Source organism: Phalangium opilio, unplaced genomic scaffold, assembly GCF_054372755.1.
Source record: "Phalangium opilio isolate 3A_F unplaced genomic scaffold, DU_Popi_V2 ptg000043l_1, whole genome shotgun sequence".
NCBI classification, from domain to species: Eukaryota; Metazoa; Arthropoda; class Arachnida; order Opiliones; family Phalangiidae; genus Phalangium; species Phalangium opilio.
In genome coordinates this window covers 4,901,057-4,928,623 of record NW_028324167.1, presented here as the reverse complement: position 1 = coordinate 4,928,623, position 27,567 = coordinate 4,901,057, and the positions used below count along the sequence as shown (strand labels likewise).

Genomic DNA, 27,567 nt, shown 5'->3' with positions numbered 1-27,567 from the left:
GGAACTAGAGGCAATAACCTTAGCTCAATTTGGTGCCTGGTACGAATTTTCCAATCCCGTAGAGTGACTAAAGCCACCCTCAATCACGTTGATGAGGGAGAGAGTAATGAAATTGAATCTTGTGATAAGTGGCTGAAACTTAAAGATGGCTCAGGGTTTATCAAGAAACGTGGCCATTCTAAAATTATACGGTACAGGAGATTCAATTTGGAAAAGGATCCCGACAACTTTTATCGTGAACATATAATGTTGTTTAAGCCCTGGCGCAATGAAATTAATGATATTTTGACGAAGAACTTTAAATCGGAATATGAGCTTTGTCTCGAAACTATTAATCAAGTTAGGAAAGAATTTCATAACGAAATTGACGAAGAGGCCGTTGATCAGGCCGTAGCAGATTTTGAAAATGGGGAAATTGAAGTGGATATTACAAATATCCAACCTGAATTAGAACATGGAAATGAAATTGATAGGTCTCTAGCTATGGATGATTCGGATTTTTTAATTAATACGGTTCAAGATTCTGTAGGAAATATCAATAGAGATATTGTGGATGGTAATGCTGGAAATACTGTTGCCCCTTCAATAACGTACAATGCACTTCTTAGAAAACTGAATTCAAAACAAAGAGAGATATATTACCATGTTCTGTATCATGTAAAAAGCAAAGAAACCCGTTGCGCCTCTTTGTTACAGGGGGCGCTGGTGTTGGAAAAAGCCTTTTGATTAGTGCTATATTTGAATCTGTGTCAAGGTTTTACAACAAACAACCTGGAAGTAATCCATCGGAAGCGAAAGTTATCCGTTGCGCACCTACGGGCAAGGCTGCTTTTAATATATGTGGGGCAACTTTGCACAGTACGTTTAGTTTACCCGTTAGCCAATTTGCTGGAAATATATCGAGATTGGAAAGTGAAACTCTTCATAAATGTAGGCTACTATATGGGCAAGTAAAATTAGTAATAATTGACGAAATTTCCATGGTTGGGTCGAAAGTTTTTAATCGAGTAAACTCTAGATTGCAAGAGATTATGGGATGCCCTGATTATTTTGGTGGTGTGTCTGTCCTATTAGTTGGAGACTTTAACCAATTAAGGCCAGTCCGTGATTATTTTGCGTTCCAACCCCAAAGTGAGACAGATAATCCGTACGCATCGTTAATTGGTAACCCAATATGGGAGCAATTTGAATTTGCTGAACTTGAGGAAATAATGAGACAAAAAGATGACAAAAGATTTGCAGAAGCTTTGAATAGAATGGCTGTGGGAAATATGACTCAGAACGATATTGACTTTTTTAGTAGTTTGGAAGTAAACACTGAGCGCGTACCCCCGAAAGAGGCTATACACCTTTTCGCAACTAATGCGGAAGTAAACCAATTCAATCAAGTTAAGCTTTTAAACATGAAGACGGAAAAGGCGGTTTCAGTTTCAGTGGATGTTGTAAATGGCGACCTTACTAGTGAAGTTAAAAAAAACATTCTGTCCCAAATTGGAACCTTAGCAACGTCTGATACGTATGGTCTACCAAAAGAATTGACTCTTGCGTGTGGTGCAAGGTATATGATGACCAACAATGTTGACACTTCTGACGGACTAACAAACGGTGCGACCGGTTGGTTAAGAAAGATAGAGTATGGTACTAATAGGCTCGGGGAGAAAATCCCGTTCAGGGTTTGGATTGAGTTTGACGATTCGAAAGTTGGGAAAATGTTGAGACTAAAGTGTCATGGTTTATATGTGAATAATAGTTTTAATGTTTCTTGGACGCCTGTTGAAAAGGTCATTAAGGCATTTAATAGAAAATGGAAACAAAACAATGTTTCAGTTTCGAGGAAACAATTTCTTTTGGTTATTTCTGAGGCGATTACGATACATAAAAGTCAGGGTGATACGTTCTCATCGATAGTTGTACATTGTAAGGTTACAAGGAAATTAGAAATAGCGCATTTATATGTGGCATGTAGTAGAGCAAAGACCGCTTCCGGTTTATATATTTATGGTAAATTTCAAGTTCCAAATGCGCCTAAGAATAATATTGTTGACTTAGAACTCCAAAGGTTGCGTCAATGTAAATCTATTAGTTTCCCATTCTTACAAAACGCTTTAAGCATTTATGTACACAATGTGCAGTCCTTGAACGCACACTTACAAGACGTTCTTGCAGATAAAGTAATTTTAAATAGCCAATTATTATGCTTTGTTGAAACATGGAAAAAAGAAACTGATAATTTTTCTGTACCGTCCTATACGGAAATAGGTGGTATTCTTCTACCTAGAACTGCTCGTAGAGTGGCGTTTGGATCATCTATATATTTAAAAGATGCGCCTGAAAATTCGGTTCAATTTATACAATGCAGAGTTTTACGCAGCGGTATTCCTTTTAGAAATTCACACATAGAACGTTGCTGGCTCAATGCTTACATAGAAAATGAACTTGCACTGGTACTGTTATACAAATCTCCCGGAGCAAGTCTCCGTTCTGTTTTTGTTGATTTTAACCCCTTGTTTGATGAAAGATATGACAGTAAAGTTCCCACAGTAGCGGTTGGAGATTTTAATATAAATTTTTTAAAGTGCAAGACGGCACTGACAAGGTTTTTTGAATCATTCGATATGTGTTTGCTACCTGGCCTGGAGGAAAAATATTCAACAGATTATCATTGCCAATTAGATTTGGCCTTTGGAAACAAAGCATTCCGAGAGCGATATGAAGCATCTTATAGGGAATCGTATTATTCTTATCACAAAGCAATCTGTTTTGTAAGAAAAGCCTAGCTTTAACAAGCAAACTTGTTTTTAAAAAATTTGTCAAGCAATTAAACAATAGAACAGTTTAATGTATACAAGTGGGTGGAGAGGGTGGATTTGTGTACTTTTCTGGCAAAAACCCAGACAACTTTAGTGTTTAACCTGTACGCAACTATATGCGCTTGCATAAACAACAAAAAAAACATTAACTTGGGTTGTGCTTTAGCCAACTTGCTAAATGGTTTGGAATAACCCCTTTAACTTGGGTGTGCCTGTATCCCACTATATACATGGCTTGTCAAAAGACATCTTAAACTTTGGTGTGCCTGTATCCAACTATATACATGGCTTGACAAAAGACATCTTAAACTTTGGTGTGCCTGTATCCAACTATATACATGGCTTGACAAAAGACATCTTAAACTTTGGTGTGCCTGTATCCAACTATATACATGGCTTGTCAAAAGACATCTTAAACTTTGGTGTGCGTGTATCCAACTATATACATGGCTTGACAAAAGACATCTTAAACTTTGGTGTGCCTGTATCCAACTATATACATGGCTTGCAAAAACACCTTTAACTTGGGTGTGCCTGTATCCAACTATATACATGGCTTGCAAAAACACCTTTAACTTAGGGTGTGCCTGTATACAACTATATACGTGGCTTGCAAAAACACTAAGAGCAATAGTGTTTTAGCCTGTAGGTAAATTACTACATGACTTTCCTATGAACTACAAGAGATTGTGGCTCTACTTGACAGATAGTTGATTCGGAACTGTTCAGTATGGTATTTCTAAAAGGTATTCAATAGTGTTATATCAGAAATACCAATTCAGATCACTTTTCTTTCACCATGTCTAACTAACCTTTACTCGGGAAACTATTTAATAGATTTTGTTCCAGAAATTTAAAGTGTGTGATCGTGACATGGAACATATATGTGACTGCTACGACGTAAATGACAGCCCTAGAGGGGCTTAGGATGGTCATCAGTGTAGATGAGTTCATTAAATTTGGTATGATCAAAAGAAGATTGGTAAAAGTGTAACCACCTTAGAGAAGGCTCTTAAATTTGGAATTGTTAACATAGGTATAACAGGTTTTGCTTTCATTGAACACGTTAAGCCTCTAATGGAGATTTAAATTGAAATCTAATTTCCATTTCAATGAACTTCTCATATGGACATTATCTGGGAAACATTTATCGTTTGAACGAGTGGAATAGATATAATATTGATTAATTGTGTTAATGGTTTTTTCCCATATGGGTTTTCCCAGAACCTGTTTTTCCCACATGTAATTTGGGTTTTTATGGTTCAAATTATGTAATGTTTTATATCTAATTTTCAAACAAAATATTATATGTTTATTAACATTTGATGGTTTGTAATATGAAAATGTTAAGGGATTGTTATATAGATTGCCGTCTAAGCCTAATGTTATTTTAAAATGTTTAACGTGAACCATAATTTCAAAAATATGGTTTTCAACAAAATGAAAAATAAATTTCAAATAAAAACAAAGGTTTTTAATCAAGGGTTTCAGTGAATGTGGGTCCCTATAAGGGCCGTTGGCAAGGATGTTATTAGTCAGATTTTATGACGTGATTAATCACGGAGATATGAGGCTTACTTTGAAGGTGGCGGATGGGGTGGTATTCCAGCGTAGACGGGGTAGTCTAACACTCGACTTGGAGAGGTTATATTTTGGTTTTCCCAACTTGTTTTATAACTAATAAATTTAGTAATGAACTATAACTCTTTGGGCTTCCTAAGCGTTGGTTCAATGTATAAAATTAAATCATACTGAATAAAACAAACCTCTGTTTCTACTAACTGTGTTTGCCGTTACTTTCTCCAATGTTTCTTTCATTTTTTTGTTTACATTATGTACACTGTTTTAATAAATAAATGTATAGAATTTGTATAATTCATTAAAAATATATATATATATATATACATATATCATTTTTGTTTAGTCTTTAAAATAGTTAAAATTGATCTGAAATTAATGCAACATTGCGGGATTTGCTTATTATTTTGGTAAAAATTTAATCCAGATATTAATTAAAAAAGGGTTTGATTTCAAAGGGCCAGGCGGTAAATTATTTTTTAAACGTAGGAATTGGTATAGTTGTTCTTAATATTCAAAGAACTCGCTGGAAAATGGAAAAAAATCAACGAAAAAAAAAGTAGGTAAATTTCATTAAATAATAAAGCATGCAAATGGCAAAATTGAGGCTCAGGAGATATTTGAAGCATTCTTTCTTAGGCCGTTTTTTTAAGTTGAGCACCCTAAATTAATTAATTTGATAACTAATTAATGTTTCCTAAATGATTTAATTTAATTTACCATGTTATAAACGACGAGGTTAAAAGCTGTGATCCATATTCTCTCATAGCAGCCACTTTCTGTGATCTTCTCTGAATTAAATTAATTATAATTAGCATAGGTTAAATATTAAATGATTTAATTAAGTCGCCTCTAGGTTAGCAATCAACTTTTCCTTTTCATGTAACAGATTTTTGAGAACAATTATATCTGGGCTTTAATTTTGGTCGAGGCTTTTATGACGATTTTAGCTTTTTCAAGGCAATAGTAGTATTCCCCCTACGCGGAGAAGCAAAACGTACGATGGAGAAAATACTAAAGATTGCTTGATGCCCCTTATAGATGGCTTTTCTGCTACACAGTGGCTAAGCTTGCTAAAGGCTACTTAAGGCAAAGGCAGGAACCAATGCGAACTAGTGCATCAGGTCTGATTGGTTCCTGCCTTTGGCAAGGTAAATTTCGCGTCCAGAAGATTAGCCAGAATGCTGGGGGTGATCATGGAGCCGCGCTTTCCTTTAAATGTGCGTGTTTTACGAACATTGTCCTGTTCATCTTCCCTAAAATGATAATTGTCCCTGTTTATCTTCGCTAAAATGAACTCTGTCCCTATTTTATTTTTTTTTACAAAATAGATTTCACAATGGTTGAAAGACAATTTGATCCATCAGATAGTGTTCGTACGGGGACCCCGACCCCGACCTCGACCCCGGTACCTAAAATGTAAAATGTAGTCGGGGTGTTTTTCGGGGTTAGATTTTGGTTAGGTTATTTTTAGCAAATAATTTTTTGTCCTGCGCCAAAAACAATCATCTCATTCGTCTCAAATAAGTGCTCCGCTTCTCCTTTATGAAAAAATAGGGCTAGGAGGTAACTAACAACAACAAAATACAGTAAAAACAGTCACCAAAATTCCAAAGTTCACCATCCTCCCTCTCGTGGATCGGCGGCCCTCCCCCGTCTTTTGTAATGGCAGTGGTCTTTCGTCATGATGCAATGTCTTACCCTGACCCCGACTAGTTTTTTTCGGGGATAACCTGCCCCGACCCTGACCCCGATTAAATTTTTACCCCGTACGAACACTAACATCAGATGATGAATTTGAATTCCTATGACGTTAATATCCAGTTAAATTGAGTGATTGGTCCCCCGCTTTCTGTACGAATGTTTGCTGCAAGAAAGAAAAGTGCAATTCTTTTTCCAACAAAAAGTGTCCACAGTTTTTTTCCATTTTTTGAAAATATTTTATATAAAATCTTTTACACTATCGTCATCGGAAAACTGTTTAAATTTAATTAACTCAAAGATGGTTCTTAGTAATTTAATTCAAGGTCATTCTTTCATCAAGTTTTTATGCCAAAATTTAATAAAATAAAGAGTGGGGTTTCAATTACCGATGCTAAATTTGTTAAAATCAAATATAATCTACGATAGATAGAAATTGTAAATATAAATTTTAAAATTATGATTATTTTTTTCTTCCATCAGCCTTTTTTCTACAATAAAATAAAGAACAATAAAATGGCGTAATAATAAAATGAACTCGGTTCGGCGATGATGAGATTTCTGTCTTTCAAAGGAAAATCGCCTAACGCTCAGGATGTCGCCAAAATGCCCGCTACTCTCCAAACACCATGGAAAGATATGAAACCATCTGCCTCTTTAATACGCTTCCCTTCTTTAATCTTGATACAAAGTTAATCAAAATCTGATTAGAACCAAGCATATTTCGGGCCTATTTTAAACTTTCAGGGAGCCCAGACAAAAATTTAAATTCGCGCCACTTTAGGGGAAGTCATAGAAAAGGGTTGGGGAAAACCTACATAAGTCGGGTTATTTGAATCTTAACATTTTATAGCGACCCCATCTCCCCAAATACCAAATGTGTGCGTGGCATTCGCTGGGTTTAATATAAGACCAAACGTAATTAATGTAAAGGTAATCTAACTAAAAAATTACTTCAACATCCTTATAACGAAAGTAAGAAGAATATTAGAAGAATTATTTTAAGAAATTCAGGTATATTCTTGCTATAATTCGAGAAATGTCTTGAGGGTGTGATATTTCAAATTATTCTCTTTCCAATGGTACCAGCTACTTAAGTTCGCGCACCAATTAGCACCTACCACTTTCTTTTCCTATACGGGCTCGCTTTACGTTCCACTTCATTAGGGTGGTTGGTTTATTTTACTTTTTTAAACGAGAAATTATCAGACGTTAAATCGGAATCGGGTATCTGTTCAAATGCAAAATAAAGATCAATTATTAGAAATTTCGATTAAATCCTAGTTTTAAATATAAACTTACGATGTCTTCTAACATCCGGCTTCGAGCGCTACAATAAAAAGCAAAACTTAATCCCTCTTTTATTGACGAGGTAAAATGACTATTCAAGGCCGAGTTCCAAACGCAAGCAAGCTGAACAGCGAACATCGAGACCTAGGAGTATAGAGGTGAAAACACCTCCATCCTCCTAGTCGAGACCATAGAACGTGTCCATTTTCGAACAAAATTCGCTCTTCTAGAGAACTGGATATCGGCAATCTTTTTTTTTTTTTTTGGTCATTTCGAATTTTTGCATCCCTCCAACATGCTATTATTTATCATTAGTTTACCCATTTTGCTGGAACTCTGAAATTAAGGGACTAGTTCGGGCGGAAAGGGTTCCGAACTGAAAAGCAAGCATCGAGACTAACAACGGAGCGACAGCGTAGACTTTAGATTCCCTGCTGTGGCTAAATTTAACTGAAAGCCTTGCGGTTCTAGCGAATTGAAGATAAAAAAAGAGAGTTTCCTTCAGAAGAATTCAAATATTTGCAAAAAAAATTTTAAACCGCTTTCAATTGTTTTTCTTCAGTTCGCTAGAGGCCGCCCTGCGCGACTTTTATTCAGCTAAAACTATCACAACTTTCGCTCGCAAAATATGAAAAAATTGTTCGTTTCAATGCTCAGTTAGCTAGAATCCTTTTTCGCTGGAACTCGGCCTTTAAACTACAGTTTAACGCAAGAACTCACCAGCATGGTATGGGGAGGGGGAGGTTTATAAAGAACGTCGGATACATTGTTTCCTGGAGTTGCCCTCCGAACCAATTCGTGTTTATAACCTTTATATAACGATAGTGAAGCGTTTAGTTAACGTTAAGAAGTTAGGTTAGATTAGTTTACGATCTTACCTTTGAGCATAGGCGCTATTATTGTATCTGTTTTTCGAAATAAATTGGTTTTAAATTGTAAATAAAGAAGCGTTTAGTTAACGTTAAGAAGTTACAGGGCTGATACTCACTCATACGCTCAATTTTACTTGAATAAGTGACTAATTAGTTTAAAAATAGCAAGCAAAAAAGACTAAATAGGGGTAAATTAAGCTACTAAAAGGGCCACTTGAAATGAAACATTTTTTGGAGCACAGCTCAGAATGTGAAGTAATTGATGTCGTTTTAAATCAAAACCAAAACATACATTTGAATTGGATTGATTTTAAATATTAAGTTAAACATTTGCTGAGCGAGTGAAGAGAGCTGCACGATTTTGGGGTTTGATCAACTGTGATCTCGCTATTTTTGCGTTTAAACCGTCATACAGTCAAATATATAACGTAAATAACACCGAAAAACTCAAAAATCCAAAAAAAGTAACAAATAGAAACTAATTTTTGGAAAAGTGACTTTTAGTAACCGAATTTGAAAAAAAGTGACTTTTAGTGAAAAAAGTGACTTAGTATCAGCCCTGAAGTTAGGTTAGATTAGTTTACTATCTTACCCAGGTCCACACCAGGCTCTATTTTTCGAAATAAAAAATTGGTTTTGAATTGTAAACGAATCGTGTAACAAGAAAGCGAGTTTTACTTACCATTAACAAGGAGGATGTATTCAATCTTCTTGCCTTTATTTTTAAGCGGGGACGTAGTTTTGTATACATTTTTAGCTTTTTCTCCCTGAAATTGAAGGGAAAGTAAAATGAACACTTAGAAGGATGTAAGCAGAAACAAGACGACCCAAGGGCTGGGCTCGTAAGTAGCCACATCGTACGGTACTTAACAGGCGTACATAAAATTTTTGTGAATAGCCCCTCGAAGCGCTACTTTTAAATGTGCTAAAATGATTAGCCGTAAGCCTTAGTTCAATATATTTATTTATGTTATAATTGTAATAGTGCGACATTAAGAGAAATTTTGAGTGAGTAGCCCCTCTATGCGGTACCCTTAACATAAGACCATTCTAAAAACGAGGCGTTAGCTTTAACAATGCTAAAATGATTACACACACGTAACCCTTAAGGGGGAAGTCTAGTGATTTGAAGAAATAAAGGTAAATTTTCTTGAACTAAATACAAGATAACTAAATAAGAGAGAACATCGCGGTTTGCTTTAAAAATAAATTTAATGTCTATTGTAGCGATTTATATATTTTTGAAAATATTTTAAGTATAATTACTATTCGTTAATTATAATTTAAAATAGGGAACTCCCTGAACTGGAAACTCAAGTTCTAAACACTCGAATTGCAAAATTCCAATTGTCAGCGGTCCGTACCGAGGCTTTGCAGCCAATGATTTGCTTTGGTGACTCTAGCTTAAAAAAACTTTTGACCAACTTGCGGCGACTTTAGAATTTTTTCACTATTATTTTCTAATTAGTCAGAAACCAGTGTTGGTTGGGTTAGTTAGATAAAGTAAAATCCTACCAAAACGTTGAAACAACGAAACTATAATTTGGCGGAATATAAATCGGTTGAAGTTGGATGCAAGCTTAGACTAAATAAAGCGAAGTTACTATTATTAGTCCAGGATGCAATTAGCCTCTTTGACGGAACTAAGAGAGAGAAACATGGGGGTAATAATAAGACTTCCATCTCGCTAAGGGGATTTTGAGATTACGCAGAGGCGGCAATGAATCAACCCCCCTTGTACGTCCCGACCCTGAGGATTGCCTACTCCCTTTTTGTTACGTCGAAGCTAGTTTAATTCAGCCTCAAATGATTTTGTAGAAACGCTAATCTACCCCGGTCCTGAGGTCCTCAAATCCTACTCCGGTCCTCCAAACCTACACTCTAAGAAAAAAAGGTTCTACTTTGCCGAGAAAAGGGTTCTTAACGCTTGTCCCCTATTTTAAACCCTTTTTTGATCTACAAAGAACTCTTGATATGAGTTCTCTATAAAGCCCTAAGGAGTTCATCTACGATCCGAGCTGGGGTTTTTCTTTGAACCAAGTTAGTTTCTTTTGGAACCGTATTAGGTTCCTCCCTGAATCATGTGGCGTGTGCATCAGAACCTTGTTCAGTTGTAACGGAACCATGTGTAGTTTGACTGAGAACCGTGTTGAGTTCGACTCTGAACCCCGCTTCGTACGGCTAAGAATTGTATTGCGTTAAACCCAGAACCCTGTTTAGTTATAATCCGAACGCTGTGTAGTTCGACTCTGAACCCTGTCGAGTTTGCCTCTGAACCCTGTCGAGTTTGCCTCTGAACCCTGTTTAGTTATAATCAGAACGCTGTGTAGTTCGACTCTGAACCCTATCGAGTTTGCCTCTGAACCCTGTCGAGTTTGACTCTTAACCCTGTCGAGTTAGCCTAAGAACCGTGTTGCAGTCAACCCAGAACCCGTGTAGCTCGACTCTGACTCCGGTTTAGTTCAAATCTGAACCTGATTTATTTTGACTCAGAACCCTCGTTTGCTTCAAATCCGTTGGAAATACATTATAGGGAGAGGGCAAACCCATTCTTGCCACGTCATAGGCCTATATCTCTTACCTCGATTCCATCCCCCTAACGGGGGAATTTCAGCATCGCGCCTACAAACGCTCCCCTAAGTAGAGGTATAAAATAACGTCGGATGTTCTTTCCCTCCCTGACAAACGCCCACTCCCTATAGCATATGACCACCTCATAGAGGTTCTTATTTTAACAGTGTTAGGTTGCAATCATGACAATGATATTAAATTTTTCTCTCTTGGTGACTCTTTAAAAACACTTCACCATGAAGTATAAGTTTACATTATATATAAATGTAGTAAAGCTTAATTAAAGAGTAAACACCAAATTTGAAATATTAATATAAAATAATTTCTTGGAATATTGAAATGAAACAGAGTTTTATAGCTACAAAACTACTAAAGGAATCGTAATGCCGAAACATATTTAACATATTTTCATTTAATATTCAGCAATAAGAAAATGTTATGATTTTGTAAGAGATCAAATCATCATACTCGCTTTATATTAACCTTGTGTTTCTATTCATATACAATCTTCATTACTCGTTCTATATAAACTTTCACTTGTGCCGTTCCAATGAAAAGAAGATTATCTTAAATAATTAAATAAATATAACTGATATTAATTTTTTTAATCGTCAGTATTTTACCTTAATTCTAGTTAAGCCGTTTTAAGAAACACTATTCTTAAAATGAATTTAAACATAGCTATTGTTGACGTTTGACTTCTAGCGTATAGCGTTTTCACAATTTTTGGAAATTTAGGGTATATAAAGCGATTCATTCACAAATGATAAAAATAAGAGCAATTGCGTTAGCATTTGGTGGAAGCCCTGCCATTGGGAGGCTAAACGTTTCTCGTAACCGTAGCCGATCGCGCGTACATCTTAACCCCAACGATGATAATGGAGTAGAAGCCAATGTTCCAGATTGGCGTGTATGTGGTATACACAGAAGACCTATGGTGTTGTCAGAAGCCAATAAGTACAGATTTGCGTGTATGTGGTATATACCATACGAAAGACAAGTATGAAGATAGCGTAATGAAGTAGAATTTTCCTAATTTCTGTTAACTGCGAACGCGGTCCGGAAATTGCGAACACGGTTGCTCTTATTTGCCAACTGCGAACGCGGTGATAGACAGACACACACACCCAGTCACGTCATCGTCACTCGGAGAGGTAAAAACCTGTGTTAAGGAAAAATTCAAGTAATTTTATGAATTCCTCTAATTCCAGCATTTTGAACTCTCCTAGAATTATTTGCCAATGATTGAAAAATCAAAATAAGTATAAATTCCTTCAAATATTTAGTATAAGGTAGTCCAAAGAACAAAATCTTTGAGATATTTTTAGGATGTTTCACTATGCAGGTAGAATTAGTAGATGATTTATCTCTTCACCCTTCACGCTCTAAGCTCATATCAAGAAACCTTTAACTAAAAACACACCAAATGAGGAAAAAAAGTGTTAAGTAAAGCCCAAAGGTGTTTATCCCCACCATTCAAAAAGTTTTATGTTAAACAACAATGCGATTTGGAATTGATTCGGTTAAAAAAGGTTGTGTAATCGTTTCCAATGCGTTGGCAACGCTTGTGCAAGCTCGTGTAAACGTGGCTTATATTTCCGTTTAAAAACATTTCAATAAGGGTCAATTAACACCGTGCCGTTTTTCTAAGCACTTATTGATAGAACACCTTCAAGGATCTATTAAAACCCCACACGTTATTACAAGAACCCTTTTAAATAGATACGATCTGCTAAGAACCTTCCTGTTCTACTGTGAACCTTCATCCACGTCTGGGAACCTGTAGCGTTCCAACTAGAACGTAAGAGTTCTATTGAAAACCCTCGAAGAACCCCTTTTTTACAGTGTACCCCGGGATCAAGTCTATCTTTCCGTATTTGATAAATAAATTCTCCAAGTATATTTTGTGTTTCATTCATTTAAATTTAATAATTAAGCATAAAATAAATTAAATAAGCCCCTTAAAAAATTAATTAAAATAATTCACTTACTGTTGGCACCATTTGTTGGCATAAATCAGCACCGAGGCTGGTAGCCGCCTGTTTTCCTTGAAAATGTTTAAGTTTTAGCTCCGATTCCATGATCCGTTGACTTGACAAACTATTCAACGTTTCTAATTCAATCAAACGGGATTCCATTTCCTTTAAAAGAGCTCGTAATTTTTCATTCTCTACGATTAATTTCTCGGGATTAACACCATGAATATGGTTAACATTGGAGATAGAACTCTGTAACAAAAATGTGGCTTAAAAGTGAAATAAATGTGAAATAATGGAGATAAAACGCCTTTAAAACAAATAAGATAAAGTTCCCGAATGACTTCAGAGATAAAGATAATCATTTTTTTACAATTAAGATAAAAATAGACATTCTTTCAACCCCTTTTTATAAGTTATTGATTTGATCTTCTAAACAAGAATAAACAAATGTAATTGCCTTTTCTTTCATTTCAGCTTCACTTTTAGAGAGTGCGATTGCCAATCGTAATTCCTCTTCTCCCAATTCCCTTTCAGTTTTACCACTAGATGTGGGACCTGCCGAATTTTAAGCTGAGCTAGGTTCTTGGATGAACGCGTGGGCCCATGTTTGAAATAGCTCCACAGTTTTGGCTTTAAGAGGTTCGTGGGGTGTAGTCTAAAAGAAAAGGTCATTGGCTATAGGCTAAAGGTTATAATTATTCGTGAATAACGCCTACTTTGTATAATTCCCGCAGTTCTTCCATGAACTCTTCAGATGCAATCTCATTATGAACTGGAGTGCCACAGTTTTTAATAACAGTTTCTAAAACAAGAAACGCGTATAACGCTACGCGAGGATTCTCAGCGTAGTCTTTTCTTTATGGCACTGACGGCGTATTTAGCCCTGATTAATAGTTGAATCTAATTAATATTTAGGCCTAATTGTAATTCCCAAGGTTACGTCATTTTGGAAACATACGGGACATCCTGTTGACTTATAGAATCGCAAACGTTCAAAATCGAAGCCCAATCGGTTTCAACAAGATAATGGCTCGTGGCAGCCTCTAAAGTTTAATTAATAAAATGAAAATAATGACTATGACTCATTCATTGTGATGATGTGATCGTTGTCAATGTCATTTATAAAACCAACTTACCTAGACATTTGTCGAAGTCTGACATCTTCGCTGTCTTCGGGAAGTAAAAATTACTTATTAATTACGGTTAATTAACAAATATTTACTATTAAATTCGTATCAATGAATAGAAGTCAAGTACATTAGAATACTATTAAGAACCTTGATCTAAAACAGCAACGCTGACCCTGTCTCAGCGGCGTAAAATTAAAAGACCACGAACAAAGTGCGCGAACCACGGTCATAAAAGGCGCCAAAGAAGCCACATGATCTATGGCGGCGCCGAATTCGGTTTATCACAGCAGGAAGCCAGGAAAGAAGCTGAGAAAGTTGCAACTTTTAAACCCATGGAGAAATATTACTGGAGTTGATGGTAAGAATAAATCATTTTGGGCAAAAGCGTTAAAACCAATAACTCGCTGAAGGTTCTGATGTTCAGCCCCAGTCTAAGGTAGTTGGTACTTAGTAGGTTATTTTCCTAAGCCTAATGTTTGGAATTTTGGCGCCGAATTTGGCGGAGAAGCTGCGGAGGGTAAAGCCAGGGATGTTTGATATATCGTCGACACTATACGGGACTTACGAGGTTACCGCCCCCTTTTCGAAGAGTTGTTCTGCCAAGGCTACAGATTGCGTTCGACGACAGGCAATGTCAGCCACTAAAGGCCGCCGACAGGTTATGGCAGCGCCCACAGAAAAATATCAAACATCCCTGGTGAAGCCGTAGATTTGGACCTGTCAGCTTACTTTATCATTATATTTAGGTCGTACTTATGTAAAATAACTTCGAAAATTTATTAAAAATGGAAAGATAATCAGTTTCTGCGTGTTTTGATAGCTTATTTTCAAGAATTTCTCGAAAAGTTACGGGTAATTGGTTTTGAAGAGCGTTATGATTAGTAGGCATAAAGGTCCCAAAGTGTTCCATTGGCAAAAGAAACAACAATTAGTAGGTAGTTAGTAATTAACTTAATCTTGGTTTTAGAGCATAGTACAGAAATATTTAACACAAAAAAATTCATTAAAGCTAAATATCCTTAATTTTTTTATCCATAAATTATCCATTAAGAAAACCTATTATTTTAGAGGTCTAAAAGCAAAACTTAACCAAATCCCTAGCAATTTATGTGGGCAATTAACCCCCTTTTATAATGAAAAAATTTAGGTTCGGTCCGTAAATAGGGAAAATGATTTTCGCGCTGTATGTTTCCCGCCTACTTGATGAAGAAATCGTATACCAAGTTCCTCTCCCTACCGAAAAATAATCCCTTTAACCTACATTAAGTTGAATGAGACTTAACTAATAGGAAATAAATTAATTTCAAGTTTTCCTGACAATAATGCCTTTTAACCTCAATTAATTTGAAATAAACTTAACATAAAATATACTCCATTAATTTGTATTAATATTAAATTAACCTAAAAATACGCCTTAACCACAATATAAGTGATAAAATTCTGCAAGCCTCTTCGACGGAACAAAGAGGGAAAAACATGGGGGGGATTTGACTTCTTACTTTTTAGCGCCTGCGCTATAGGCTAAGTGGATTTTGAGAGTGCGCAGAGCAGTCTGGGAAATAAGAATAATTTTGGAACTAGTCCTTGGGACCAGTGACCCCCTAGTGTCCTAAATAATAAACTGGTCTGAGGTCTCCGGAGTGGTCCCAGCCTTTGTTCTATTATAGATTTTCAATTAATAAACTGGTCCCGAGCACCAGTAACTCCAACTTTTTGAATTAAATAACTAGTCCAAGCAATTAATAAACTGGTTTTGGACCAGAGAAAGTGTGCTATTTCCCAGACTGGCGCAGATACGCCAATGAATCAACCCCCCACCCCCATCCTTGTACGTCCCGACCCTGAGGGTTGCCCAAGGCTCCCTTTTTGTTACATCGAAGCTAGTTTAATTCAGTCTCAAATGATTTTGTAGAAACGCTAATCGGAAAACAATAGTCAACGCCAAGCCTAAACCACATGGTCGTACCGGATTGCTAGGGTAAAAATGGCGAGCCGACAGGCAAGAATGAAGCCAATACGCGCTAATCACGATAAAATGTACCAAACAGCTAACCTTAAAATTACGCGACAATTCACCAGTTACCGCTACAACTTAGAAAGAATCGTTCCCATAATTAATACAAATGAAACCTTAGGAATTCCGTATTTTATCAACTAATAATGGGCTAATTAAGTTTACCTAAATCATGGTTTAAACCATTCTAATTAAATTCAAAAATTGCCCATAATTTCGATAGAAAAAACCTTCACATAATTAATACAAATGAAACCTTAGGAATTCCGTATTTTATCGACCCCATAGTACTTTATCAACTTGTTTTGTTTTGTCAATAGTCGTCTGTAATATAGTCTGCTATAAACAGATAGGCTTAATCGTAATAAAACCAATACATTTTGCAATATATATTTAATATGTTTATGTTTCATCGATTTTTACGATCATCGAGTATTAAAGAATATAAAACAAAATTAACGACAAGACATAAGTTAAAGCACTTGTCCATAAGTCTAAGTAGTTCAGCATCAAAGCGTCTTTAGTTCACGTCTTCATCAGAGTCTTTGATGTCTTCTTGCATATTAATTTTAAGAGGCTCAATTGTGGTTTCGATGATGGAATATTTTTCCCAATACTCATGCATTACATTCTCGACGTGAACTTTATGAAATAATAAAGCGTCACAAGTCCAGAACCCTGAAGTACGAAATTGACGAGGTTGCTAAAAGTAGAGGTCACACGGTAGTGAGGTTTCCACCGTACCATTGCCAGTTTAACCCTATTGAACTAATATGGGCACAAGTGAAGAACGACGCTGCGAAGCAGAATTCTGGTTTCAAACTATCGACGGTCAAAGATGCAATATTGAGGGCCATTGAACGTGTGACACCAGAGAATTGGCGTAGGGCAATAGAGCACGTCGAGAATATAATGCATGAGTATTGGAAAAAAGATCCCATCATCGAACTATTTATGGACAAGTACTTTAACTTATGTCATTAAAATATTTTGCAATGCTAGTTCAACAAAGAAAAAACTGGTGTCTTGTCGTTAATTTTGTTTTATATTCTTTAATACTCGATGATCGTAAAAAACCATGAAACGTAAACATATTAAATATATATTGCAAAATGTAGTGGTTCTATTGCGATTAAGCCTATCTGTTTATAGTAGACTATATTACAGACGACTATTGACAAAACAAAACAAGTTGATAAAGTACTATTGGGTCGATGGTGGCGACACCAATTTGGACAAATTTCTCAGGGCTCTTCTTTCGTTTGACAGACTATAGTTAAGTCTCATTCAACTTTATGTAGGTTAAAGGGATTATTTTTCGGTAGGGAGAGGAACTTGGTATACGATTTCTTCATCAAGTAGGCGGAAACATACAGCGCGAAAATCATTTTCCCTATCTACGGACCGAACCTAAATTCTTTCATTATAAAAGGGGGTTAATTGCCCACATAAATTGCTAGGGATTTGGTTAAGTTTTGCTTTTAGACCTCTAAAATAATAGGTTTTCTTAATGGATAATTTATGGATAAAAAAATTAAGGATATTTAGCTTAAATGAATTTTTTTGTGTTAAATATTTCTGTACTATGCTCTAAAACCAAGATTAAGTTAATTACTAACTACCTACGAATTGTTGTTTCTTTTGCCAATGGAACACTTTGGGACCTTTATGCCTACTAATCATAACGCTCTTCAAAACTAATTACCCGTAACTTTTCGAGAAATTCTTGAAAATAAGCTATCAAAACACGCAGAAACTGATTATCTTTCCATTTTTAATAAATTTTCGAAGTTATTTTACATAAGTACGACCTAAATATAATGATAAAGTAAGCTGACAGGTCCAGATCGTCGGCTTCACCAGGGATGTTTGATATTTTTCTGTGGGCGCTGCCATAACCTGTCGGCGGCCTTTAGTGGCTGACATTGCCTGTCGTCGAACGCGCTCTGTAGCCTTGGCAGAACAACTCTTCGAAAAGGGGGCGGTAACCTCGTAAGTCCCGTATAGTGTCGACGATATATCAAACATCCCTGGCTTTACCCTCCGCAGCTTCTCCGCCAAATTCGGCGCCAAAATTCCAAACATTAGGCTTAGGAAAATAACCTACTAAGTACCAACTACCTTAGACTGGGGCTGAACATCAGAACTTTCAGCGAGTTATTGGTTTTAACGCTTTTGCCCAAAATGATTTATTCTTACCATCAACTCCAGTAATATTTCTCCATGGGTTTAAAAGTTGCAACTTTCTCAGCTTCTTTCCTGGATTCCTGCTGTGATAAACCTAATTCAGCGCCGGCATAGATCACGTGGCTTCTTTGGCGCCTTTTATGACCGTGGTTCGCGCACTTTGTTCGTGGTCTTTTAATTTTACGCCGCTGAGACAGGGTCAGCGTTGCTGTTTTAGATCTAGGTTCTTAATAGTATTCTAATGTACTTGACTTCTATTCATTGATACGAATTTAATAGTAAATATTTGTTAATTAACCGTAATTAATAAGTAATTATTACTTCCCGAAGACAGCGAAGATGTCAGACTTCGACAAATGTTTAGGTAAGTTGGTTTTATAGATGACATTGACAACGATCACATCATCACAATGAATGAGTCGTAGTCATTATTTTCATTTTATTAATTAAACTTTAGAGGCTGCCACGAGCCATTATCTTGTTGAAACCGATTGGGCTTCGATTTTGAACGTTTGCGATTCTATAAGTCAACAGGATGTCCCGTATGTTTCCAAAATGACGTAACCTTGGGAATTACAATTAGGCCTAAATATTAATTAGATTCAACTATTAATCAGGGCTAAATACGCCGTCAGTGCCATAAAGAAAAGACTCTACGCTGAGAATCCTCGCGTAGCGCTATACGCGTTTCTTGTTTTAGAAACTGTTATTAAAAACTGTGGCACTCCTAGTGCTTAAAATTATGAACTGTTTCTTCTTTTATGACATCTGATTGCGATATCTTTCCCGCGAAATCGTCAACAGTTCATTGAACGTCGTATTTACTTTCAGTTATTAAATCTGATCCGATAAGGTGATAATTTTCATCCGACCTAGCGCTATCTGAACGATTTCTAATCTTATATCTGTTCAGATACCTTTTTAATTTTACAGATATCCGTGTTTAACTTTATACACTGATTACATGTACATCCATTCCAGTACACATTAAAACCCTCAATTATTTAGCCAAGACTGAGATACAGAGATTCATGTAATTTTACAAGCAGGAATAGAGAACAGGGGACTTTTTGCGCACGTCAAACACCCTTCCTTGAGTCGGGGCCGGGGGGGTATGAAAGAGAGGTTGATCATTAAGACAGAGGTAAAAAGCAACGATCTATTTTTGGCCGTCTCCGTCAGCAACGTCATCAAAACGTAGTTTAAGTGAGCCAATTAGATAATTTAAAATTTTCAATACGAGTTGAAGGGATTGGATTTATACTGGGCAATGTGTCGGACTGAAGTTTACACCATGAACCTTCTATATAATGGACCAAAATCTTAATGGCGGATCCCATGTTAAAGTTTTCTTGCTAAAGTGTCCCAAAATAATAAAGAAAAAAAGCTAGCAGACGACAAGGTCTTGGAGAAAGACGGTACAATGTAAACTAGTAAAATGGCCGCTTGGTCTCATTTCGCTAAGACTTTGGACAAATGTAAATTTTTTTGCATCAATTTAAAAGTAGAGTTTAATAAAATAATTAAAAATAGGAAAATTAAAGATTTGTGCGTTTGGCAATTGTGAGAGTGATTCAAAGAAATTAAAATGTAAAAACATAAGTTTTGTACTCTTTCCAAAAGCGTCACGTTTGTATACGTTGTACCGCGGTGCGCGTACCTTGCAAAATTGGCGGGAACTGCGCACAGACGTTGTAAGCAGAAAAAAAAACCTCCCAGTTTCTGGCAGGGCCGGATTAAGGGGGGGCAGAGGGGGCATCTGCCCCCGGGCACCAGCAAAATAGGGGCGCCCAAGATGTCTGGTGATACCCAAATCTGAACGATTGTTTTATTAAGTTTTCGAAAAACTCAAAAACATGACGTTAGTTTTGAATGATTACGGGACTGTTTTTCGTTTTTAAATAGGTATATTAGCTATCGAGACCAATTTATTACACCAAATTAGTTGGGATGAGACGATAAATAGATTTTCCGAGTCTAAATCTAGAAAAGCCTATTCAAAGACATAGGCAGGGCTGATACTAAGTCACTTTTTTCAAATTCGGTTACTAAAAGTCACTTTTCCAAAAATTAGTTACTATTTGTCTTTTTTTTTGGATTTTTGAGTCTTTCGGTATTATTTATCTTCTCGACCACAAGGTTAAACGTAATATATTTGACTGTATGACGGTTTAAACGCAAAACAGCGAGATTACAGTTGATCAAACCTAAAAAATTGTGGAGCTCGCTTCGCTCGCTCATCAAATATTTAACTTAATATTTATAATCAATCCAATTCAAATGAATGTTTTAGTTTTTATTTAAAACGACATCAATTAGTTTGCATTCTGAGCTGTGCTCCAAAATGGTTTAATTCAGTTTCGACGTAGAAATTTTATGATTGGACCTTTCCTTTGTCTGGAAATATCTAAGCCCATAGATTGGGCTTAATTACGGCACCGACCTTTAAAATATCTTTAACTACTGAAAATAGTTATGAAAATCGATCATGTCTGAAAACATTTCATTTAAAGTGCCCTTATTTTATAGCTTAATTTGCCCTTATTTAGTCACTTTTTGCTTACTATTTTTAAATTTATTAGTCACTTATTCAACTAAAATTGAGCGTATGAGTGAGTATCAACCATGCATAGGGATACTTTTCACTTAACAAAATTACAATAGGGAGCAAACAGCTGGCTAGGGAGAAGAGATAGTCTGACGTCACGCAGCCGCCCTCTGGTTGGCATTTTTGCGCGTAGAATACTGTTTCCAACCGTTAGGGGGATGAAACTCCAGTAAGAGATGAAGGGTGTGACGTTTCAGGGTCAGAACTGTTAGCTCCCTATATTTCTAATAAAAACAAAATTGTTAAAATTTCTAGCTGGTTTTTATAAATTATGGGGCCAAGGGAGGGGGCGCCCATCGAGCCACTGCCCCCGGGCGAAAATCTTCCTAATCCGGCCCTGGTTTCTGGTCCTTATAGATTGAAGGTTCATGTTTAAACTAACCGTTCTCCATTCCTGCTTATTAAATTACACGGATCCCTGGTCCAGGCTAGTTACTGTGTTCTGATAAATCTTCGACAACATCTCGCAAGATCAGTTCCTTCTATTTTTATTAAATAGGTGAAATAAATTACAATCGCAACCAATGTTGTGATTTTGAATAAATTGGTACCACAAAAATAATTGCTTGCTTCTAGGAACAACTTTTCCCTCGTACCTAGAGATGTGAAATTAATGTATATTTTAAAAACGGTAACTTACAGTTCAGTCACTAAATTTGGTAATTTATATTTTACGTGCTTACAGTAAATTAAATTTAAACAGCGTTGAATAGTGAGCACTATATAAGGTGCTTTAAATATTTTTGCGGCTTTTGCTACCAAGACGGCAGCCGTGGCCTTTCTAATCTGATCTTTAACTAACGATTTTTAGAGCTAGCTGGCGCCTGCCGAGTCCATTTAGAAGTAAATACAGAAATAGTTGATTATTTAAATGTAAAAATGTGCATGTGACTACTTGGTCGGGCTTTCAAGTAAACACTACTTAAGTGACTAACAATATGAGGATGTGTGAACCACTATTTTAAGCTAGAACAGCTGCATGAACGAACGGGAAGTCGAGGAAAACGGGAATCCGAAGTAAAAAAGGACGTAGTTTTAGTCTTTGGAAGGCTAGTACACTAGGTTTCACTCCCAGAGGTTTGTATACTCTGAGCAAAAAAATTTTAAAAATTTTTTACAGCTCCATTATAAAATTACGGAAATTTGGTATATTACCGACTCACATTTCTACTAGTACCAAGTCAATTATTTGGGAAAATAAACTGAACTGTTTCCCTCCGAGGTAGGTTGGATGTCGAGGGATTCCGAATCCCTCGACATCCAACATAGAACAAATACGCAATTTGTCTGGATGTTTTTTGAAGTATATGCGTTATGAATACATTTCAAGCGTTTAAATTCATAAAAGGTATTAATCCGAAACTACGTCCGATGCCACAGATATCTGGTTCAAATGTCTAAAATCTCGCTTTTATCTCAGATATGATGTGATCCGAATGTGTATCACAAAAAGGCATCTGATCTGAAGTGAAAATGGCTCTCAGCTGTTTAACTGATAACTGAAGTCAACCAAAGATATTTCATCTGTTCGGATCACAAATCAGATAACTGTGTTCGGGTTAAACCACTAGGCACTCCAGTTCATAATGAGATTGCATCTGAAGAGTTCATGGAAGAACTGCGGGAATTATACAAAGTAGGCGTTATTCACGAATAATTATAACCTTTAGCCTATAGCCAATGACCTTTTCTTTTAGACTACACCCCACGAACCTCTTAAAGCCAAAACTTTGGGACTATATCAAACATGGGCCTACTATTTCCTCCAGGAACCTAGTTCAGCTCAAAATTCGGCAGGGGTATAAAAAGTCTATTTTATCTTGATTGAAAATAATGATTATCTTTATCTCTGAAGTCATTCAGGAACTTTTTCTTATTGGTTTTAAAGGCGTTTTATCTCAATTGTTTGACATTTATTTCACTTTTAGCCACATTTTTGTTGCAGAAATCTGGTGGAAATCAAACTCCAATTAGGAGTAAACCAGTTGTGGATGCTAGCGCTAAAAAGGATGAAGAACGAGTTGGTAACGAACCGGCACGTTACTTGACTCGTTCTTTTTGGGAACAAAAACAAGAAGAGGGTCATTTAAGCCCTTCAAATCAAAATAGGAACAGTCCAGTACCCAGCGCTCCGTCAACTAGCATAACAATGATGGGAAACAATGGGATTTATTCCCCTCCTAAATTAAATGATGTGAGTTTGAATTTTAAATTTTTGGGGTAAAGAATTAATTAATTTAACTTATAGGCATCGCCATCTGAAAATGTCGAGAGCGAAATCGGACTGGAACAATTTAAATCAAACTTAGAATCTACATTGGAGATTTTTGTCAATAGAATGAAAAGCAACTGCAGTCGTGGAAGACCTATTAGCAATGATACCTTTGTTCAATCGTTGTTTATGAAGATAACCAACATGCATTCCCAGTTAATGAAGAATATTCAAGAATCGGAAGATCGCAGATGTAATTATAATCCAATTTCAGTATCAGACTTGTTGCTGATCTTGACAAATTTCATTTTTTTGAGTTTTTTGTTTCTTCTTTCTTTTTTGCAGCTTATTTTGAAGGTCTTCAAGACAAAATAGCCCAAATACGTGACGCAAGAGCTGCTCTGGACGCCCTACGAGAAGAACATCGTGAAAAACTTGCAAGAGAAGCTGAGGTAGCTGAAAGACTTCGTCGAATTCAAATGACTCAAAAACTGGACGTCATGAGACAGAAAAAGCAAGAATATTTGCAGTGTCAAGGTCAGGTTGCCATGCTACGTATTCAGAAACAGGAACGAGAGATGCAATTGAGCCAGGAACAACACAAGTACCAACATATGCCACCACCTTCTCAAGGACAACCTGGTCCTTATCAGGTTGGAAGGGGCCCCGCCTCTCCTCAACATCATATGGGTGGACCGCCACCTCAACAATATGGACCCCACCCATTTCAGAATCAACCGCCTGGTCCTCCTCAATCACCTCCTCAAGTTGTGGGACCGCCTCATTATCAAAGATATATACAAGGTTTGTTTAAATGTTTCTTGAAGAAAGGTGTGTTTATTCAATTATAGGATTCAGGGAAATCCTAGAAAACTCGGGGAAATATATGGGAATAAAACCTGTTATAGTCAGGGAAATATATGGGTAAAAAAAGTGGAGAACTCGGAAATATATGGGAAAATTCGGAGGAATATATAGGAAAAACTCAGGGAAAATGTCTTTCTCAAAAGTTTTTATGTCATAGGAATGGATGGACATCAAATGCCACCTCACATGTCTCAGGGTGGACCAATGCACCCTCAAATGATGGGATCACCAACTCCCTAAGCTGGTGGTTCTGTTCATCCTGGACAACCTCAAGGGCCACACCCTGGTCCTCAAGGGCCACCTCCTCAACAAATGGTGGGACCAATGGCACCTCTTCCCACTCCTCCTGTCAATCAAGGTGGAGAAAATCAGAATCAACACGTAGCCAACGGGATTCTGATAAGTTTAGACTAAGATATTTTATCCCCCCCTCACTATTATTAAAATATAATTGAAATTTATTGTTCGTATTAATTTTTTAAGAGAGATTATTCACGATATATACAAGTTGATTTTATGGGTAATTTCAGGAGTTATAAGTTTAGCTTAAGGCTTATTGCAATTATTAATAAATGGTTTAATACACAATTCATAAAAATTTAAATATCTTTTATTTTGCCAAAAAACCTTGTTTACAACAATTAAATATTGGTTTTAATTTATAAAATTATATTTAATTGGGTTTCTTTATTAAATTAAATTTAAATGTTTGGTAAATGTCAGTATTATAGATGGTATGCGTGGAGATTTGTCGGAGAATTTGTTTAAAAAAATATGTAATCTATCATTATCTTAAAATTTTGCAGCTCGTAAAATATCTTGAATTTTTGAAATCTTTTGGAAAATTGCGGGTTTAGTAACTATTACTTTGCGCTATTTATTGTTTTAATTAACTTAATTTGTCCCTTAATTTGGGGGATATATGCAATACTAGCCTCTCTTTTACTCACACTTAAGTTTAAAGGGTTTAATTTCTTGTAGACGAAAAATTAATAAATATTGTACAAAGACATTCTACAGTTCTAATAAAAATATTTTGAAAAACTCTAAATAATCAAGTTCCTTAGAGTTCGACTTCACTATGAAGCATATGACTCGCCTCTCAGCTGTTTTTCCCAGATAAAGTGATCATCTTGAGATCATATAGCAAACTTTCCCCTTCGTGGCCCCTCTCCATCCCGAATTCCCGTTAGATGCTTCGGTGCATCAATAGCATCCAACACTTTCCCCTTTATCCCTGCTTTCCCTCTCTTCTAGAACAATGTCTTCCCCTTTAGAAATCCCCCTCTAAATAGAAATATTTTTAAACTCAGTGGCGCCATCTAGACTCAATACTAGAAATATTTCCTACTCCTAGCGACACCAAACGACTGTTTTTAACAACTGTCAAAATTTAAATTTGAGCGGTCGAGCCAATGATAACGGTTTTTGAACTGAATTAATATTATTTAATCCGAGTACTTAAAATTTAGGGAAATTTCTATCCTGATCATTTAAATAAAAACGTTTGTTTTTATATTAATGTTAGCCTGCAAAGTACTTCAAAACTCAAACAGAAGAAAATATTCCAATTTTCTAAAACATCCAATAATTTTTAAAATAAAAAATAAAGTGTAAGTTCATCGCCACTTGGCTTCTCTTCTACAGATTGCTGCGATGTTTGTTTAATCCCTGTGGTCTGACTCGAAACTTAATTTCCATCAAGATGAATAAGTAAATTCTATTGATTTTAAAATTCTTTAGGTTTTGAAACCAATTTTTTTACGTACCTAAAATTATTAAGGTTGCAAATAGAATTAACTTCATCATAATTATACGATGTCTCTCTGTGTACAACTACAAACCAAAAAGCGTGATTTATAAAACTAAAAACTACTATAAAGCTTAACCAATATTTTTAACTCAATGAATAAAAAATAACAATATAATCTTTAATATTTAAAAAATATTCAGGTAGTATTTATGAAATATTAATTAAAAGACGTAGTAATTGTCTCGATTAGTAAAATCAATTGTCGGTAAGTGTACTCATACAAATGGGCAATTGATTTAAGTTCCTATATAAAAACTAGTTCATATAAAACGAATATTATAGGGTAATGGCAGTCCTCTGCCTTCGACTGTATTAATCTCTATGGGGAAATAACATGGGGTGCCATTAGTCTATATATTTCTACTTTAATATCAAAAAACCTTAAACTTCTATTTTTTACCCCACTCTTTTTTGCCGAAAAGTGCCGAAACGGACACTACCCCGAATAGTCGAAGGCAGAGCCATAAGTCATTTAGAATGTTTTAGCAGACGATGCATGGGAGCATATCTACTATTTTAGAATTGAGAGTGTCTATTCTCACCCCCGGGTGGAAATAGCCTACGCGCTATTCTCACCCTTCCCGGGTGAAAATAGCTCGTACGCTATTCTCACCCTCCCCCCGGGTGAAAATAGTCTGAGTACTATTCCTACCCTACCACGTGAGCGCACTCCCGCGTGACGCCATACGGCCGAGAATATTTAGGTCATTCCTTGATTGAGGGCAGTCTGGGAGATAAGGATCATTTTTAAACTAGTCCTTGGGACCAGTGTGGTAGTATATTTTTTAATAACATTAATTAATCTTACTCAAGAAAAACCCAAAAAGAGAAATAAATCAATTTTGTATTTTCTTATTTATCATATCTAATAAAATAAATATCCTACTACCCTTTCAATTATTAACCGAAGAAAATTGCACATTCCGATTAATCTAATTGCTTTTGGTCACTAAGCAGTGTTTTAAACAACCCTGGGCCCCTGACCCAGAGATTTTCTGACCTATTTGTGTCTCCCTCCCACTGGACCCTGGTATAGCTATGGAGATAACCATGAGCAAAGATATAGATAATATGATGTTGATATACACTAGGTCATTACTCTATTGGCATCATAAAAAAAAGTGTTTTTAACTCTGCCAACAGAACTTTTTTATGTGTATATAAGGATATTTTTTGTATTCAAAAGCCCTCCCAACATGAACAGTTTCTATGGTTTAATTATAAAAGCAAGTTTTTACATTAGTGTCCAAAATAATCCTAACGTGGTCTAAAGTTAAACTATGGTGTCCGTAGCTTATGGTATAAGTTGTTTTAGGTTTTCTAGCGTTATTTAAATGTTTTGGAAACTTCTAGTAATAATTTCCATATAGTGCGTAATCTTTAAATGTATGGCTAACTTTTTGAAAATACATAAAACAAGGGTCAGTCTTAGACTTAGTCACATGGTAGAGTGGAAATAAAATCTACGCTATGTTCACCCGTGGTAGACTTCACCGGGCGGTAAAAATAGCGCCCAAGCTATTTTCACCCTCCCGCGGCCCTTACCTCAATTCTTAGTCACGTGGTAGGGCGGAAATAAAATCTACGGATTCTACGCTATGCTTTTCCCTTCACCGTGCGATGAGAATAGCGCCCAAGCTATTTTCACCTTACCGCGGCCCTTACTTAAATTCTTAGTCACGCGGTAGGGTGGATATAGCCTCGACGCTATGTTCACCTGGGGTAGACTTTTCACTTCACCGGGCGGTGAAAATAGCGCCCAAGCTATTTTCACCCTACCGCGGTCCTTACTTAAATTCTTAGTCACGCGGTAGGGTGGATATAGCCTCGACGCTATGTTCACCCGGGGTAGACTTCTCCGGGCGGTGAAAATAGCAGCCAAGCTATTTTCACCCTACCGCAGCCCTTACCACAATTCTTTGTCAGTGGTAGGGT

The 27,567-nt window shown here is 36.3% G+C and overlaps 1 protein-coding gene across 1 annotated transcript; it reads left to right on the top strand.

Annotated features, from left to right (window-relative positions):
* Nucleotides 1–14,189: 14,189 nt before the first annotated feature.
* On the top strand, nt 14,190–24,233 carry LOC149677879 (hepatocyte growth factor-regulated tyrosine kinase substrate-like). Its single transcript, XM_089837399.1, has 10 exons — nt 14,190–14,289; nt 18,467–18,496; nt 18,590–18,674; nt 18,750–18,862; nt 22,312–22,376; nt 22,438–22,539; nt 22,596–22,934; nt 22,989–23,205; nt 23,298–23,756; nt 24,061–24,233. Exons 1-10 carry the CDS (start codon nt 14,190–14,192, stop codon nt 24,231–24,233), a joined length of 1,683 nt encoding a protein of 560 aa, XP_089693525.1.
* Nucleotides 24,234–27,567: the final 3,334 nt, after the last annotated feature.